This window comes from Coccinella septempunctata, chromosome 6 (genome assembly GCF_907165205.1).
Source record: "Coccinella septempunctata chromosome 6, icCocSept1.1, whole genome shotgun sequence".
Lineage (NCBI taxonomy): Eukaryota > Metazoa > Arthropoda > Insecta > Coleoptera > Coccinellidae > Coccinella > Coccinella septempunctata.
In genome coordinates, this window is record NC_058194.1 from 18434889 (window position 1) to 18454360 (window position 19472).

Below are 19472 nucleotides of genomic sequence, written 5' to 3' on the forward strand. Positions count from 1 at the left end.
GTAAAGCACGAAATTCATAGTTCGGTGTTTATATTTTGTAGAAAAATGCTCGAATAAGTGAATTTTTGTTTCAAACTGCAAAATGCTGAATTAATGAGATCATAATGAAATGACTTTGAGGTAAAATAAATACTCTTTTTCTTCTTTTTTCACGAGCATTTTTTGTGAGGATTTCATGAACTATTTCAGTTATTCACCTTGTAGTCAATCCAAACTGAATGAGACAAGTAATGATAGTGTAGCGTAAATGAGGCGGTTTACACAGAGCTTTTGTCTGCTCCCAAATTTCTCGTAATAACATTCTGAGTTCTTTTGGTTTTCTGATCCTCAAACTTCTGATACTTCTCGAAGACTGCTGGGAAACAACGCTCATGGTTCTCACCTTCTCCCTCAAACTCAAAACCTGAAACAAAAAAATATTTCATTTATAAATATAAATAAAATTGGGTCCCTGTTTTTCGGTGTCACCGCATAACGTAAAAACGGCTGAATCGATTTTATGCAATACTTTTTGAAATCCTCCTCTTAATTCGTAGAATATAAGGGATTACAAATAAAAAAAATTGCCAGGTAAACTAGGAAAATCAAAAAACTAAACGAGACTTTGATTTCACCCATAAGTGTATGTTGGTAGTCTACCCTTCACGGACAAATGGCTGATGACATGTGACAAATGAACAATTTAATGATCTGAATTGTTAACATGAGTATATGACACTAAAAAAAATACATATTTCATTTTCATATCGTATGAAAGACATACTGAAAAAACAAATAAAGTATGATCATCAAAACCATTATAAAAATTACTCTTTTTATTTTCACTCCCAATTCACTTCGATTCATGCTGTTGAACAGCATGCGAGAAATAGAAATGTAATGAAGAAGATTTCAACTCACTGGATATGATGCTGGGTCATCCCCAGTATTTGCAGCGTACATTTGGCGAAGCACTTCCAGTGCTTCATCTGGTTCCCCACACTCCAACAAAAATTTGGGACTTTCAGGGAAGAAGCAAAGCCACATACCGATGAAAAGACTCAGAGATGAGCAGACGGCTACGAAAAGATTCCAACTTGCGAACTTGAAATTCTCCGTTTCATAAGTGAATTCCATAGGAATTATAATCCAAGCAATACCTGTAAATTACAGTTTGAAATAAAATTTATATTATGGGTCAAATACATAAATTTATTTATTTTTTCATTTAGTTTCCATATCTTTATTATCTACAAATTGGTTCCTTTTCTTTCTGATTCCCTTTTTTATATTTAAACGCCTATATAATTTCTGAACTGTTGAATCGATTTCGACGAAATTTTGCCAGCTCATTGTTTTTGCAACATTTAAGACAAATATATAGCAAAAATCCAGAAAAACATTGGAACGTATTAGATCATTAATTTTTTATGGCGGGATACCAAAACATCACTCTGTACATGAAAAAAAAATGTGATCCTCAGTTTCGTGAATTGAAAAAACAAAATAACTCTCGAAAAAATCGACGACTGATGATTTCAATGATATTTGAAACTATGATCATGAATGAGGTGAGCACAACCAACCCAGTTCATTATTTACCTGGTAGACATATCACTCCAAGAGTCCAAAATAATTCCATCCAGCACAAAATTGTTTCGCGATATTTTCCTGGTTGGAATTCTCCCAAATAGGGAAAACATATTCCCATAGCACCTGTGATCCTATCGGAAAAAAAATATTTATCCGACATTCCAGAATTATATATTGTATGAAATTTTGACAAAAGATATCATACTTACGCGAAACCGTTGAAAAATCTGAATAACATGAAGAGCCAGTATACTTGTGACATACTAGATAATATTCCACTGATCCCATCCATGATCAAGGCACCTATTAATACTGTTTTTCTGCCTTTTGTATCAGCTAAGCATCCCCAAAAGTAGGAGCCTATGACCATACCTGAGAAAAATACAATACATAAATTATACAGGGTGACACTTTGGACTTGCCAGTCCAATTATGTCACGACAAGGATGTTTCAGAGAACATGCCGGGACAGGTCAATTTCTATTCGTAGGGAGGGCATATTTTGAGCAGAATTATAAGCCGAAATCTCCTCAACCCTAGGTGTAGGACCTATCACTTCTAAATTCTCAATAAGGAATAGGGGGTGTGGGGTGAGCTATATCTCAATTGAAAGATCACTGGACCCTCTATATGAATACTATGGTTTTCAAATTTTTATTGAGTCCTTGAAGTAGTTACAGGGGCTGACAATTTGAAAACTTGCCAAGCCACTTTATGTTTCGACAAGGATGTTTTCAGAGAGAATGCCGGAACAGGTCAATTTTTATTCGAAGGGGGACATGTTTGTAGCAGAATTGTGAGCCAAAATCTCCTCAATCTCAGGTGTAGGGGTTGTCACCCCTAAATTCTTATTATGGAACAATTTATGTTTCGACAAGGATGTTTTCAGAGAGAATGCCGGAACAGGTCAATTTTCATTCGAAGGGGGACATGTTTGTAGCAGAATTGTGAGCCAAAATCTCCTCAATCTCAGGTGTAGGGGTTGTCACCCTTAAATTCTCAATATGGAATAGAGGGTGAGCTATACCTCAATTGGAAGACAAAAGTATTATGTAGAGCGACATACTGTCTTCCAATTGAGGTTTAGCTAACCCTCTATTGCCTATTAAGAATTAAGGGGTGATAGCCCCTACACCTAGGTTTGAGGAGATTTCGGCTTACAATTCTGCCCAAAATATGTCCCCCTCCGAATAAAAATTGACCTGCTCCGGCATTTTCTCTGAAAACATCCTAGTCGCGACATAATTGGCCTGGCAAGTTTTTAAATTGTCAACATGTATGTTCAATAATTATGAAAAAGTTGGTACGGCGGTTGCTCGAACTCAACCTGTATATCAATATCCAATTACGTCAGACTTTGCAGCAGTCTACCGTTCTTAGTCTCGAACCAAGATTCAGTAAAAAAAATTTCCTTTGAAAATATTGAAGCGTTCTCATTTCTTTGATATTAATGCAAAAGCACGATTCAATATATAATAATGAATTTGAACCAGAAATTTATAAAAAATATTAACTACATGATGGCATGCCATCTCAGCTCGTAAGCTGCGAAAAAATACGATTACGTGATTATGAAATTATTAGAAATGGAAACATTTGGTACTTAGGTACTTATGAAAGCTCTGTACCTAATGGTTATTTGGTAATGTGCAAATTTCAAAGTTAGCCATCACAAAATTATTTTTGAAAAGATTCAATTCATGAAATATTTAAATCGGCTGATTAGGTACAGATTACACTTATAATATGAGATGACTTACCAAGCATGGGGGCCGCAGTGAGCCAGCCTTTGTCTGAAGAAGACATCTGAAAATCGCATGTCGCTGAAGGGAGAACAAATGAAATAATAGTTATTCCAATGGCGGTGTTCAAGTATATAAGGCCACATACTGTGAGCAGAGTGAAATGAAACTTCCCAAAACCTGCAGATAGGAAAATATAATATTAATGTAATGATTTATTTCAAATAACTCAACAAGCATTTCTTGAGTAATAATTATGGAAGTTGTAAAAAAAATTAAGAGATGAGACCCCAGTTAAAAAAAGACAAGAGGTAACTGTATATCTTGTTTGTGACGAATAATATATGAATAAATAATATTACAGAACATAACTCTGTAAAACGCCTACAAACTTGAAAAACTGTTTACAGAACATATATGATACCTATTTCAATGAATATGTATTGATTGATATTATGATATTATTATTAAATAAACACCAAGCACTTTTTTTTTCCTAGGATTATATCATTTTCACATCAAACACATACCTATGGTTTGAAAGGTGGTATGGTTTATACGAAACGAAAATACAAAATGAGTCAGCATTATATTTTCTGTTTGTTTCGAGGATACAAACTTCACAAAAATAATTACCTCTGATTTCGATATTTTGAAGGTTCTTAATTTTATTCGCTCTAGACTATTTTGATTTGTCTGAGAGTGCAAAAATTATTAAATCAATAATATTTCGAATTCAGTACACAATGAGTGGAGAGCCGAATAAATAAAGTTTTGGGTGCTCCGAATAGAATTTTTCAAAAAAGTTTCACTCGATAAAATTAAATTTTTTTCGAAGTATAGATTTTTAGTGCAGAAGTCAGAATATGTATAGTCCATTCGAAAATGATTGACATCCCAGTAGGCATTGAAAGTCCAGACGCAGCTATCAAGCTGCGATCAGATATTAATCTGATCACAAAAGATTTTCAATACTTTATGTATTTCTCTTTCGTTTTGAATCCGCCTGTACAATGGAATTCAAGATAAAAAGCTGAAATGAAGGAAGTTCAGATTTTACACTAAGGCAGCAAATATATTTTTTTTTCACCTGGAAGAGATCTCAGCTTCTATCCGTGTTTTCTTACTTCGATATACTAGTAGCGTTGAGATCTCTTCATAGGCGGAATCAAATACCACAATAGATCGATATGGATCAATTTTCCATTAGAGAAACAGAAGGCCGAGCAGCCAATATCACCATTCAAAAATAGCGTGCGTGAGCACCAATGAAAACACGAATTCGACATTTATATAAACTCATATGTGGGTCAAGTTTAGTATTGAGAATAATGGCTGTTTGAATAATTCGATCTGAATGTTTCATTTCGTTCACGTCCTGTGCGTTTATTTAAATAGCTTTCATGTAGTAGTTAATATGTATAGATCGATATCGTATCAGTCACTTACACGGCTTTATAAATTAGGAAGATGTTAAACACGTTTGGGTTAATTGAGTAATTAGTACCGTATTCAGAAGCAAGAAAGGTTGTAATTACGGATGACCGAGGAAATATTTCTCCGAACTGCTTCTGGGAGTTTGTCTATACTTATTTGTATAATGTTTGTTAATGAGTAAGCAGGTAACAAACATTTAGTGATGCCCACGAGATAAACGAGACGAGACTTTACTGAAGTCTCGTCTCGTCTAGCCAATAAGACATCAAGTCTCGTCTTGTGGGCTCCAGTCTCGTCTCGTGGGCTCTAGTCTCGTCTCGTGGAATTTAGTCTCGTCTCGTGGACTTTAGTCTCGTCTCGTAGGCTGAAGTCTCGTCTCGTTTTGAGTTTGTTCGAGAGTCTCGTAAAAATCTCGTAGTCTCGTCTGTATGAATTGGGAAAATTTAAGGAAACTATTCGAAGAGGAGACATCTGACATATATCAATGTATGAAAGAAACAGAGCTTTTAAAATAGCAGTATTCTGGGTGTTTCATAACTATTGGGGCATTTTCTATGGAGAATAATAATTTGAATCGAAATATGACGATGAGATCAAGTAGGACTCAATGAAATATTGCTGTAAAAAAAAAACAAAGTTTTCGCTTTTTGCTTTAAATTTAAGCGTTTATTTCTCAATGTCATCAAAATCGGCACAGAGTCATTGTCATTACTTCAGGAAAGTCATCTTATTTTATGTATTACTTCAAATTTTTGTTATAGCACCCCATGAATGATTTCTGATGATGAAATAAAATGGTCCTTATTCTTGACGAATCTTCCTAGTGATTTCTATTGGAACGTAGGTTTTAGGAATCATATGTAAATAATATTGCTGATATTGTATGAACACGATTATTTTACCAGTTTACCAGTTTTTGAAAAAAACGCAATTGAAGACTTCATTGTCTTAGAGGGAAATTTCGATTTTATTTATATCATGAAAAGTATGCTTTCGTCAGAAAAATGTCGCTGTGATGCTAAGGGAAATTTCTTCAGGTGAATTATTTTTACTGTGGCCTTATAATCTATTGTCGTTCAACTCTAACACCATGTATGCTTTTCCCACATCAACAGCTTTTCACGGCATATTTGGTCCTTTCGCTATATTTCGATCATTTGTGTATATCCCAATAGTATCATTTCTTTAAAAATATGAAGAATAACTGACCCTAGGAAATCGTCTACAAATAGAAAATTCATCTCATTTTACCAATTCATTGAAGGCCGATAAAGGGTTTTGCTGCAAAACGCAAAATCCAAACTCAGTTAAATCATACTATTATTTGTTATAAGGGGAAATACCTAGTACATACGATTCGAGATCAAGACGATCGTCATTGGGTGCTTTACCGATGCTACCCCCAATACGGAAATGTGCCACATCTTTGAAGAAAAGTCTGTATTATGAACTGAGTCAGTTGAAAAGTAGAAATTACCACGCATGAGGTAATATAAGGAATATTGAACAATTATTTATTATTATTTCAGCGTAATTTTGTCATATATTACTATGAAAATTTTTGCGATATATAAAGAATTAATTCGCCGATGTCACACCGCCACTTTTTTTTATCGAAATACATATGTTGAAAAACCGTCTAAAAATGATTGTGAAGACAAGTTTCGTAGATACTGAAGTTCAGCTTTTTTTCAAATAAAAAACCAATGAAGTTGGAAAAAAGAGGCAGAGTGACATCAAGACGCCCTTTAACATCAATTTAAAAAAAATCAAGGCTTGACGTAAGCAATTAAAAGCGTAAATTAAGAACTAGGGAATGCCGTTTTTGAATGGAGATTCTTGAGGTATTACTCCCCCTTAAGGCGACAGCTGCATCACTTTACGATCTATTAAGTTTTTATAGTGAACGCCTAAATGAATGAAAAATTCATGAAATATATCAGAGACCACCGACTCGTTTTTTTACATAAACATACCCTGAACGTATTTACAAAGTTCGTTCGTCTTTTTACGTTTATTTCAGTAGAATGAAGAATTTCTGCTTCCGCTCATTGTGATAAAATTTTCGATGAAAACACCTTTTTTTGTACAGTTGCAATCTTGTATGGAAAAAATAGGGGAGTTTAAGTAATATGAATACGAAGCAATGATTCCAAAGTTTTCAAATTCGGAAGCAAACTACTTTATTGTCTAAAACCAATAAATTTTCAAATCCAAAACATTCTGTTGCAAGCAAAATACAGTTTTGAATCGATTCAGTATTGCTTTATACATATTCAATGTATTTTACATCAAGATTTTGCTTCGCTGTAGACAATTTGGAATCGGCAGATGCAGGGTGTTAGTGAATAAGTGCAACAAACTTCAACGGAATATTATGCATGAGAAGACAATGGCAGTTCATTTCCTAGATACTGGGTGTTGAAGTTTTCTTAAAAACTGACCATTCATCACTTGTTCCTGTGAAATCCTGTGCGAATGAATTTTGTTGGGTTTTAAGAAGTTGTTATTGTGCATTCTTTGACATGCAATTGAAAATTTTAAATTCATTAATAAACATAATGTATATGCGCCAATAATTCACTAATAATTTATAATTAAAAATTTTCTAAAGAAAAAATTTGACGAAGAATAATCTCTCTTCAGAGCCGGAACGAGGGCGTGGCGAGAGAGGCGGTCGCCACGGGCGCTAGCGATCTGGGGGCGCAAAATAAAAATAATAAAAAAACAGTATTCTCTCAAATTGAATATTTTTCATTTAATATTTAACACAAAACATAATTTTATAAAAAATAATAATAAATTAGTATATAGTCCACACCATCAGTCTGAAAACAGAATGCGTCGCCATAGCCTTCTAAAGAACGTCTCTATAGAAGGCTGTGGCGTCGCATAACAACCAATGCGATAACAAAGGCCATCTGGCCATGTCGAGATCTACTCACAAAAAAACTATCGGAGACCGATTGTGGCGCAAAATCTTAGCCGATTTGGGGTATTTCCTTCAGAACATAGCTTCTTTTATCGCAGACAACGCTCGTTCATTTTGGTTTCTAAGGGTTTTACTTCTTCTTATTATAATATATACTTAGTTATTGAGTGAAGTTATAATATGAGCCTGGAAATCATTCGAACTGGAGAGCTGGTAAATTATCACAGATAGAGATTACAGAAGAGGAAAAGTGAAGAAAAATAAAAAAGCCTGTTGGAGAAGCTGATGATGAAACATTTAATTTTGACTAGAAGAATAAGCTGAAAAAAGGACCTCATTCAAGTATTCATTTCTATTTCAGTGCAACTTGAAGAAAGATTCAGTGTTTTACCAGAAGTTGCTGAAGACAGCTTTCTCGAGGGAATATGTTTGCAAGACTTTCTACTTGGCGAACTAAACAAGAAAGCATTGAAGTATAGTTCCGATTCAGATTCATACGAATTTGTGGCCACTCAAAATATTCTTGACTCTATCAGTAACTACAGCTGCCACAGCTACATATTAACGTTTTTTCAACAAATTGAAATTCGTGAAAACCTATTTAAGGTCTTCAACTGGACAGGAAAGGCTGACTTATTTAGCATAGCATTCCCATCAATTGAAAAGAATCACGACATCATTGATATTCTTGCAGAAACCAAAGCAAGAAAAGTCAAATTATAGTTCATTTTGAATGCATGTTATTGTTATTTTGTATCCCTTTTATTTTGATTTTATTTTTAATTTCTTTGAAATAAGAAAGATTTTTCTGAGCAAAAAAAGCTAGGTATTCGATTATGAAAGATAAATACAAATCAACATGAAAAAGAGAATTTCTTAGGGGCGGATTATGAGAGTTCGCCACAGGCGCCAGAATCCTGGTTCCGGCTCTGTCTCTCTTGAATGAATGAAACTAAGATAAGCGTCAAAAAATTTTGAATGTTAATGCCCTTCAAGTAGACGTAGTACTCAGCTTCTAGGTACCACTAGTGAGGTAAAAAGATTGAAAATAAGTCAGCTCATAAATGACATCAATCTCTACACTCTACAGAAATGTAAGATATGAACCGTTTCTTTGAGAAAAAATACTAATAGATTCAAAAATAGTTTCATTTATTGTGGAAGACTTCTGGATTTCATCAAATAAAAATTTTGGGTTAGGAGAATGATTCAAACTTTGGCGGATTCGACTCTTCTTAGCGTATAAGCTATTATTATTTTTGTCGTCGTAGGGTGGTCCGAAAGTGGTGAAGCAAGATACCTGATTTTTCAAATGTGGATAAACAATTTAATTATCATATTCTGGATATACATGATATTCTGATTTCAAAATACTTCACCTGTCATAATTTATCTGTGTGCCTTTTTGACGTAGGCCAGTTTTTCCGACAAATTTTTTGGTTTTGATGGTTTTAACTAGGGATCATAACTTGAAAACCATTCGAGATATGTGTGTCATTTTTGTTGTTGAATTCCCAAGAGCTTTCAAGTCTTCTGGAATTTTTCGAACAATTAGTCCGAAGGACAAATTCGAAATGGCATGCCCTCCATATTTTTTCTCCATTGGATACCCTTAGATAGACTTCAAATTTATAGAAACATTTAACATCTGAACTAAATAGTTGTCAAAACTCATTTTAGGCCTAAAATGTAAAACACCCACTAGGGTATCTCGCGGACAAAAAGTTCAGGGCGTTCCATTTTGGAAAAATTGACTTCTTTTTCATTTTCAAAGGGCATTTTTAGTCCTTATTTCTGATGAAAAATGCTCTTTAGAGCTTAAGTTTGAATGAATATTTCGCGGAATATGTCAGCTTGAAGAACTGCAAATTTAAGCAAGAAGTTAGGAGAGGGCAGGCATGATCTAAGTCTGCGTCCATCGGTACCGAATGTAACGATGAGTAAAGAAAGACCAAGCTTCAATATACAACTATTCAACCCTATAGGTACTGGCTAAAGTATTGCGAAATAAATAATTGAAAATTTCAAAAGTCATATTTATAGGAGAAGTCGTCCATCTGCAGACGAAGTGGCATTTCAATTGGTACAGTAATAAGTGATGAAGTGATATTTCTGGAGTGTGTTTTCTCTGCAAGGAGAATGTCAATGTCATGAATTTATACCACGGGACTTTCTCGCCATACGTATTAGGCGTAAGGGGGAAAGACTACCAGAATGTGGGGTGTTACTAGAACACTTGAACGGTCAGTAGAAGTTGCGAATATTAATATAGTTTTTACTTTCCTGGAAAAGATGGCAGCACATAACGAAAGTCTCTTTTCAATTTCAGCAGGTTTCGAATTGTAGCCAATGGAGAGACTTTTCGAGAAATTTGTTTACGTGGAAATTCATTGATAAACTCATTTCACATGAAACATGAATGAACATTTGTTCATTGAAAACATTTTCCTAGTTTTTCTTCGTTTGTCGAATAAAAATATTTCTCGCTTTCCGAGATGACGCACTGACTACATTGAATTATAACCCCCATATAAATTGGAGGTTTCTAACCACTGTAACGGTGTAAACCCCTCTTGAGGGATTAATTTCTTCTGAAAAACATGAATTGAAATAATTTTAAAATATGCTTACTTATTGATAGAGTTCGCCAAAGTAGGTATAGTTTTCAGGAAAATTTATACGCCTACGAACTAATTGAACAGAAAATAAAATCAACTGTTTCTTCGATTTCAATACATGAACAGATATACCTTTATTCAGGTCATTCACTCCGGTTACCATTATCCGTTTCAGCGAAAATGAAATTTATGTAAATTATTCAAGAAAACTAGTAACAGCGCATTTAAATGGTTGGTTTATAGAACGAGCCAAGAATTATTATTATGGGTTAAGATGGAAAAAAACTATCGTTTGAAAATAATGCTTTTCAGATTTCTATTCGAGTCATTATTGCATCTGATGTTTTCAAAGTTGTCATCAAGAGGAAGGATTAACTTCAGCATCTTCCTAGCGATGCCTGATAAATGACATCCGGAGAATTCTTTCATTTCATGGTAAGAATCAGGTACTGAAATCGAATAATCTAGGCAATGTTTGTATTTTATTTATATTCTCTTATAACCGAACAAATGTCCAAAGAATCTTGGTTAATAGTGTCTTAAATGATGTACTTTCTAAAAATTTTCTTGTTTTCGTGTTTGCATTCACATTACTTGAAATGTTTCATATTCCCTGAATTTTTTTTTAAATTGTGTATAACTCCAACCTTAACAAATGAATTGTATGTATATTATTCATGTTAATACTTGATAATGTTTGGTACAATTTTTGAAATATAAATCTTTTCATGTGTTAAAAGTATAAATTTTCTTAACATGGACACTATAATACTCGAAATTGTCACGAGTCGAATAGAAGTACTTTTTCTATGAATCGTTGTATTACTAGAATTTTTCGTTCATTATTGCACATCCATCAATGAAATCTGAAAGATTGATCGATTTGACAGAGGGCGCACTGCGAGTAATTCTCGAAAATTTCCTCTTGCGGCTCTTTATTTGTGCCGGAATTTGAGAAATTAACATAAATTATCTATTTATTTCAAAGGTCTGTACCATGAAAAGGAAATAATTATAAGATGAGAATATGATGAATAAAAGACTGAGAATAAAAGATAAAAATAATTTCGACCTAAAAAAATGTTCAAAAATTTTTCAATACAATTACATTTTCTGACAAATAGGAAGGTGTTAAGCTAATTCCAAAGAATTAATCAATGCTATTTTCCAATTTCAGTTGAGAAGATTTTTGTGCGATTAGAAAAAAATTTCAATCAAATAAAAGGAATATAAAATCTTCTTTAATAACGCAAAGTTCCAGGATATGTTCATAACATTCGTTATCAATTAATTCATCTTAAAATTATTGTAGATGGAATTACTAGAATATTCAGAAAACTCATCTCAAGATCATATTTGCTGATAATGTCTCATCCCTTATTTCAGAACGAAGCACATTTCTTTATTTGCAATTTGAGATTTCTCAAACCAACAGAAATTTTTCAACCCTTTTTTGGAACTCAGGCTTACGTTGAGTATAGAAGTTATTTCGAGTATTACATTCATGGGTATCTTTCAAAGAAGAAGTGACGAACAATATTAAAGTTCTACTGTTTCATGGTGGATAGTAAAAATCGTCATTACATTGTTTGAAAAAGTCGAAAGAAACTGGTCTCAGGATTATGTGGCAGTCCTCAAGATTATTGGTTAATTTATCAAGTTATAAAATGAACTAAAGGGGTGTTGGTTTGTATTTTGTGATACTGGAAGGTGAAAGAAATATAAATTAAGGTTTCAACACAAATTGTTTCATGTTACTCGAAAACTTCAAAAAGGAAAATTGAATCTAGAAAATGACCTATATTTTTGGAATTTACTGATAATTTCTAAAAATTTCACGAAACCAATTAGCATTTCATTCGAAACGGAAATCATGAACAGAATTTTTCCGAGAAAGATTTCGATTCATAGAAAAATGTCACCATGTTTTCAATGTGAAAATCATAAGCAAATCTTTTGAAAATTATGTCCTACCCTTCTCGTTTTCGGGTAGATCGCAATTATAGGTATTTATTATTCTGTGTACTTATAACGAATTCGTGGGAGGAATAAGAAAAGAAATTCATTTTCAAAAAAGATTCCTATGAGAAACAATTCATGACTTCGAATATGATAAACCTCATAATGACAGTACAGTACGGCGGATTATTATTTACTAATTCAATAGAATTCAATGCACTGATGTTTATTTAGTTTCGAAGCAATGTTATCAAACATGCGGAGAAATCTGACAGACGTTTTTCATCACTTCAATGTAGCCTTGCTGAATTTGAAGAAGAAAGAAAATATTTATAAATAAATTAGACCACTCACCTGTACTTTCTAACGCCCTTTCAAAATCCTCTCCCTGTCCCTCAATGAAATCCAATCCTGAAAAACGAATTCAGTTTCAAGAAATGTTCATACGAGATGTGCGAACTTATTCACTAACCCATTTTTTCAGTTTGAAATTCGATCACTTATTTTTATGTACATGAATGTTATTCCGATTCATACACCTTAATGATAAGTTAGGTTAAAACTATCACTAAATACTACTAGGAGACACCGATTTGTGAGGTTGCGATACTCAATATGTTACCATACTGCACGCTACCTTAGTAAGGACACCTTTTTCATTGGTCAAATTCCATTATCAGTTGATAATCTCAAGTTCATCTACTCCCAGATTTCGACCATTATGCTAATAAGGGTTTCCCTCTAGATTTTTCCCGCGACTGCCACGACAAAATGTCAAGAGAATCGTTGAGCAAGTGTAGAATTCGCCGCTTCAAAATGCGTACAAGAACTCGCAACTCAAATGGAGAATGTCGTAAGAGATTAGACTACGACTTCTGAACAGCAACTTTTTCCTACAACTTGCAGTCGAATATTTCTTATATGCAACTGGTTTCGAGACACATTCTATTTTCGATGAGAATACCTAAGGCACCTGCACTCAACGAGATTTATCTGCAGTTCTCACTGTATGAAATTAGTCATCGCAATCAGGTACAGGGTATCCCAATTAACACGCCAATATGTAGCTTGTCGAACAAAGTATTTTGCGGAAATCGTTAGGCACATGGAATTTTATTCGAAAACGTGTTTTAATGAGAATAGGACATGTAGGTCTAGTGACACGTCATTTCTAAGGTATTGTCATTTAAAACATGCTTTTACAATTGTTTGTTTAATTTGACTGTTTGAAATGAAATAATGTGAAGAAATCATTAGAAAAAATTTTTTTTCGTCGACCTGAACAAAAAATGACATTTAAGTATTCATTTCCGGACAAAAAGTCGACTGTTCTTGAAGGTGAGTACTTTTCGTCCTGATTCACTTTTCGTCCGGCTGTTCCTCACTAAGCAATATATTAGATCTTGGAGTGATTGAATCAATTTTGTGAATACAGAGTTCAATGAAAGCATAAGTGCCTGTGACAATAACTGTCATTTGATGTTGTCAAATTAATTCTTTACGAAATCGGCTAGATTTTACCAGTGCATTAGGTACGAGGTATGAATGATAGTGTTCATCTTTGAGTATTCAATAATTAATACTCAAGGGTAGACACCTAGATGAAGCCATAAAACGGGTAACTTTACTTTATAAAGTTATATGAGGTCGACGAGAAAATGTAATATGGACCTCGGCGAAAAACTGTCTATATTGTCTCGCCTGCTTGCTATCCTCGGCCGCGCCTCGGCTATCAAATTGCAGGCTCGACTGTAATAGACAGTTTTTCGTCCTTGTTACATATACAGGGTTAGAACTATTTAGAGGGGGACTACAGGGAAAACCGTTAGAAATACAGGGTAGCTTAAATTACGAAAAAGTTGCGTTATTAAAGGATGAGTGTCTTATGGTTCCTGAATATCTCGAAAAAACTGAAAATCAAGATTATCATTTTTTTCTCTATAACACATTTGTTTTTGGAGATAACTATACGAAATTCGGTGTGTCGTCATAATGCTATATAGCGATTATACTGGCGTACTACTTTTTTGTAATTTGAGCCACTTTTTATTTTTAACGGTTTTCGATATTCCTACATAGTCAGCCTGTAAATAGTTCTAACCCTGTATAACTATATTCGATAATTTTATAATAGCAGTTACGAAATGTCTAATTTTGTGTAACGCGTTAAATTTTTTAAAAGCTAACAAGTTACACTTACCGTATTACATACAAGTTTTTTTCTGATTTTGAATGAAGTTATAGTAAATATAGGATTCTTATTATTGATAAAAATTGTCAAAACATAAATCACTTCACGTTAGTTTCACATTTTGTAAATCAATAAGCCAGAACTCACTGATGATTTTATTTACTTCCAGAAAATGATTCAAGTTCTGAAGAGCTACCAAACGATGTGGCAGCGGGAAATGCTCTCTCATTAGTAATTCCCAAAAAGTCAAAGACAGTTTACGATTTTGCTCACGAAAAATGTGTGACGAGAAGAAGATATGTATAACATATTAATGAGAAAATCTTACTTATTTTGAAGGTAAGAAAGATTTAAAAGTATTAACATTATGGACGCTTTACTCAATGTTAAGATCCGAACTAAATCTAAGCAAGAATATTGACATTAAAAAAATAGACAAATTTCATAGCGATGGTAATCGGACGGCTAAAGTGTTAAGAAGTCGAAAGCTTTTACCAAAGAAGATTTTACCAAATTTTTATTAGAAGCTGATGATAAAGAATACTTAAGAGGAAGTAATAGGTACCTCAAGAATCTCTATTCAAAAACGGCATTCACTAGTTCCCAATTTCTTGATTTTTTTCAAATTGAAGTTAAACTACGTCTTGATGTTACCTCGTTTTTTTTTCAATTTAGTTGTTTTTTTATGAGAAAAAAAACTTGAAATTCAGTGTCAATAAAACTTATTTTCCCAATCATTTTTCGACGGTTTTTCGACATATTTTGATAAAAATAACGACGGGGTGACATGCCGATTCAATTCTTTATATGTTGCAAAAATTTTCATAGCGATATATGAAAAAATTAATCTGAAATTTAGGAATAACTGAAAATTACTAATATCACCTCTCACGTGGTAATTACTTTTCAACTGACTCATTACGTAATTCAGGCTATTGCTCTAAGATGTGACACATATTCTTATTTAGGGTAGCATACGTAAAGCAACTAAGCAATCTATGTACTACTTCCCCTTAATGGGTAAGGTTGTAATGATTATTGAAATGGCAGAAGCTTGCAGAAAGGCAAAGTTAATATTTCTTCTATTTGAAAATGTTATAGATGAAGGAAGCCATTTTCGTGTCGATAATCAAAATTTATAATTCATGATCTTATGTTGTGTCATAACAGTTAAATAAATGGAATTTTTGTCACTAATTGTGAAATCCATCTTAGTCCCCATATGCATAATATTTCACTTTGTGCAACTAGTTACACAAAGTTAGACGTTTCATAACGTCAATCACTTCTCAAAAGTGTCACTTTATATGACAAAATTTGAAAAATATTATTGGATCATAGTGATTTGTCTAATCTGGCGTCCATGCAACATGCAGTAATGAGTTTTTATCTGTTTCTAGAAATATTACAAAGGCAACAGATAAATATGGGATGAAAAAATTGGTTGTGTCAAAGGATATACTATCTCCATTTAATTGATTTCATTTTCTCTTGAAGAAAAAAGGGTAGGGATAATAGAGTTAGTACCGAATTCCGAAAAATTCAATCTTGGACAAAAAATGAGTGGCAAAATAAATACTGTAGTTCTGGGCAGAAATAGATGAAATTTTGTACTCCAACTCTTGAACCTATTATATCATTTTCAGCTGAAAAAACCTCTCAAAATAAAAATAATAAGGAACACCGAAAAAATCTAAGGGAAATTCAGTATTCATGCATTTCAATATTAACGTAAAACACTCATATTATCAGTCTTCCTGAAGAGACCTCTTGAGTGAATAAAAGGGTTATAAAAGTTGGACGGCCGCATCCCACAAAATACATATGGGAAATTTAATAAGTGGATTAACAGGAATGAATGTAATGAACTTCTTCACTTCTGAAATTTGATTCCCTCCATAAAAAAATATGAGATTATAAGTTCCTTAATAACGAAGGGGAGTATTCACATGAGCATGTGATGCGATTATTGGAATCATGTGCAGCATGCATTATATTCTGTCAATAACCAGGGATTGTGGAAAAGAAATGGGTGGAAAATTTCTCCAGTTTTGTTGATGATTTGAGTGCAAAATTCAATTACTCAATGAGGACGGTATTGATTTCGTTCGCTTTTTCAATAAGTATATCATAATTTATATTCAGGCATCCAGAAAACGAATCTTTAAATTTCACGGAAGTATAAGAAAAATGAATAAATTTCTTCATAAACGAAAAACGTTTCATCTCATATTCAAATATAATTAACTTTGATTTTCTCACTATTTTCAACCTTCCAAGCTGATCGATTGAACTCTCGACATTGTGGAGGCTTATCAACCAAAAGTACACAATTGCTTAGCCATTTTTATGTATTTCCTACAATGTTTTCGGGAAAAGCCTCAACGTATATGGAAAATAAATATTTTGGAGATACTCCTGAATTTTAAATGCAATTCAGCATGAATACCTACGAAAAGATTCGAAGTTAAACTCAGTATTCGCAATGTATGTCTGATTTTTTTTTTTCATAATTATATACGGAATTTGAAAATATTTGGAGGAGCAAAACTTGACCGAATAAAGATTAACTGCGGTGACATCTATTACTCTAGTACTTTATCTTTCTGTGCGATGTTATCCTGTATACACCTCGTGGGAATAACATTTAAATTAATTCGAAACACAAACCACGTTTTGAGAAAGTTTCACATCTTAGCCCAGCCATTTACACCTTTTACAATAAACTGCCCAATCAACCTAACTTAATTAGCTAGAGGTTCTTAGAAAGAACAAATAGGAATGGTTTTGAAAGATCACTCAATCAATCCAATTTCTAAAATGTTATATCACCTGCTTGATTTCTGAGGAACCATTCTCAAACCTTCTTGGTAGAAGATTCCTCAAGTTCCCAAAATTCAAAGTAATAATTTGGGTCAGATACAAAATAATCCTTAATGAAAGATCAATGACCAGGGCCATAGTTCCACGAAAGATCAGGTGACTATATTTTTTTAAGTTGTAATTCATAACAAATATTTGAATGAGAAAGTTGTCCAGGTGACACACAAGCAATAAACAAAATTTTCTTCATCGCTCTACAATAAAGCTGTATTTTTTATAGATTAGATAGGTTAATAAAACTTCTGTTATGTTTTGTCGTAGCCCCTAAAGTTGTCGGATTAATATGAAGTGTATTTCTGTTTTATTAATATTTATGTTAGGTTAGGTTGGGTTAGTGACGAAATTTTCCCCTACTCGTTCAAAGATTCACTTCATGTTTATTTCGTGGAAAATATATGTAATAAGAATATTTTTATCATTCTGAAAGCTTTCATAACATGAGCTATTCCGTTTCAGTCTGCACATTGAGCTTCTCTGTATAGAATGGTTAGAAAACCAGAAATCCATAATACAAATTTCAATCTAGCCGACAGCTCAAAATTAAAATTTTTGTTATTTTGTTATGGGAATAAACTCGTTTTTTCTATATAAGTACTGCACGTTCTCTGTACTTCTATTCTCCATATACAAAACAAAATAAATGTATCATCGTTGTCTATGAGTAGGAATTAAAAAAATATTGAAAACAATGCTCACATTAAGCAAAAACATTAATTTACCTGCCTTAAAATTGTTTCAGAATATAAGAGAATCAGTGGAAGAAATAATTATGACAACAGTCATTAGATTCGTTACTTATAGAAAAAAGCAAAAATGAAATATCAATCATAAATATTTTAACAGTGATGATGTCGATAATCTAAATCGCCTCAAAAAAAAATGGATACAAAAAAAGGAAGAGAAAGATTAAAGGATGCTGATTAATGAGCTTTAGTTATTTTAACTCTTAGTATAATTATCCCCTGAAGCATTTACAACCATTGCATTTCACCTGCCGAATCGAAAATTTCATAGAACTGAATCATAGTGACTTCAAGCAAATGAAACATCGAATTGAATAACTCACTTTTTGTCAAAACATCAATGAGATACTTTGATGCGCTCATTCAGCTCACACTATAGGGAAATCAATTGAGACTGACAGAGGAAATCTCTGGAAGGCTTATATCAGCGCCATTTTCTGACAGAACAATCGGCGCCATGCTCATAAAAATAAATACAGCAAATAAAATGGAACAGCTTTCGTAAACATAAAACATTTAAGCTTCATAACGAGAACTTTATTCTCCTGAAAATCTATAACAACATATAGACAACCGTCACAAAACCTACTTATCATAATTGAGTATCAGATCCTCCTCCCGGACAACGCATGTGAAGAATATACTTTAGCAGCTATCACACTTTCGATTTCAATCTACGTTAATTTTCTGTGCGTACTCTTGTCACTGAACAACGATAATAGTGGCTATATCAAAAGAGGAGTCGCTCTAAAAATAGGAATTATCGATCCAAGAATTAATTTCATGAGTATCACACACTTCTTGTTTTATTCACTGGAAATTTGAGGCACTTGAGTAAGAATTCAACTCGTTCATACCTACAAGTATTTTTTCTGTGTTGACTCCAATAAAACAATTATCACTTACGTATTTACGACATCATTTATCAAACAAAAATCGATATTCAGAGGGCTGGGTCAGTAAATTAGGGGTCTAGTATGCTGAACGAACTGATAATAGACTACTCTTCATATCGCAGAGTACACCCACTATTACTTTCACGCATCAAATTAACTCTAGATTTTGAGATGTAGCATTGATGCGGAAATTATCAGAAATTAGGAAGAAACCTCCAAACACTTCTGACATCGATATCTCATTATTATGAAAGCTTCATTATTTCCGATAATGGACATTCGAAATCAAGAACGATTAATGAAATTTAAATTTCGCATAACATTTCACGACGTTTTGAGAATCTAGAAAGCTTCAAATGAGTTGCAACCAAGAAAAGAATATTCAATATTTATCGCCAATGAAAGTGCAGTAACTCATTTATTGTATTATGAATACTACTTAGGTACTTCGTAAACTAAATGGGATGAAAAAAGTGAGTTCATGCTTATCCTTCTAATA

General features: G+C 33.2%; 1 protein-coding gene across 4 annotated transcripts in view; it reads right to left on the reverse strand.

Moving 5' to 3' along the window:
• The window catches only part of LOC123315040 (synaptic vesicle glycoprotein 2C-like), a 65408-nt gene that overhangs the window by 4153 nt on the left and 41783 nt on the right, over positions 1-19472 (reverse strand). For 2 of the 4 annotated variants that reach the window (XM_044900580.1, XM_044900582.1), the window contains exons 2-7: positions 12615-12671; positions 3333-3494; positions 1782-1944; positions 1582-1703; positions 901-1139; positions 198-403 (exon numbers count right to left, since the gene is read on the reverse strand). In XM_044900580.1, coding sequence (XP_044756515.1) covers positions 198-403; positions 901-1139; positions 1582-1703; positions 1782-1944; positions 3333-3494; positions 12615-12671 — 949 coding nt within the window. The other 2 variants (XM_044900583.1, XM_044900581.1) reach the window with 2 other exon arrangements.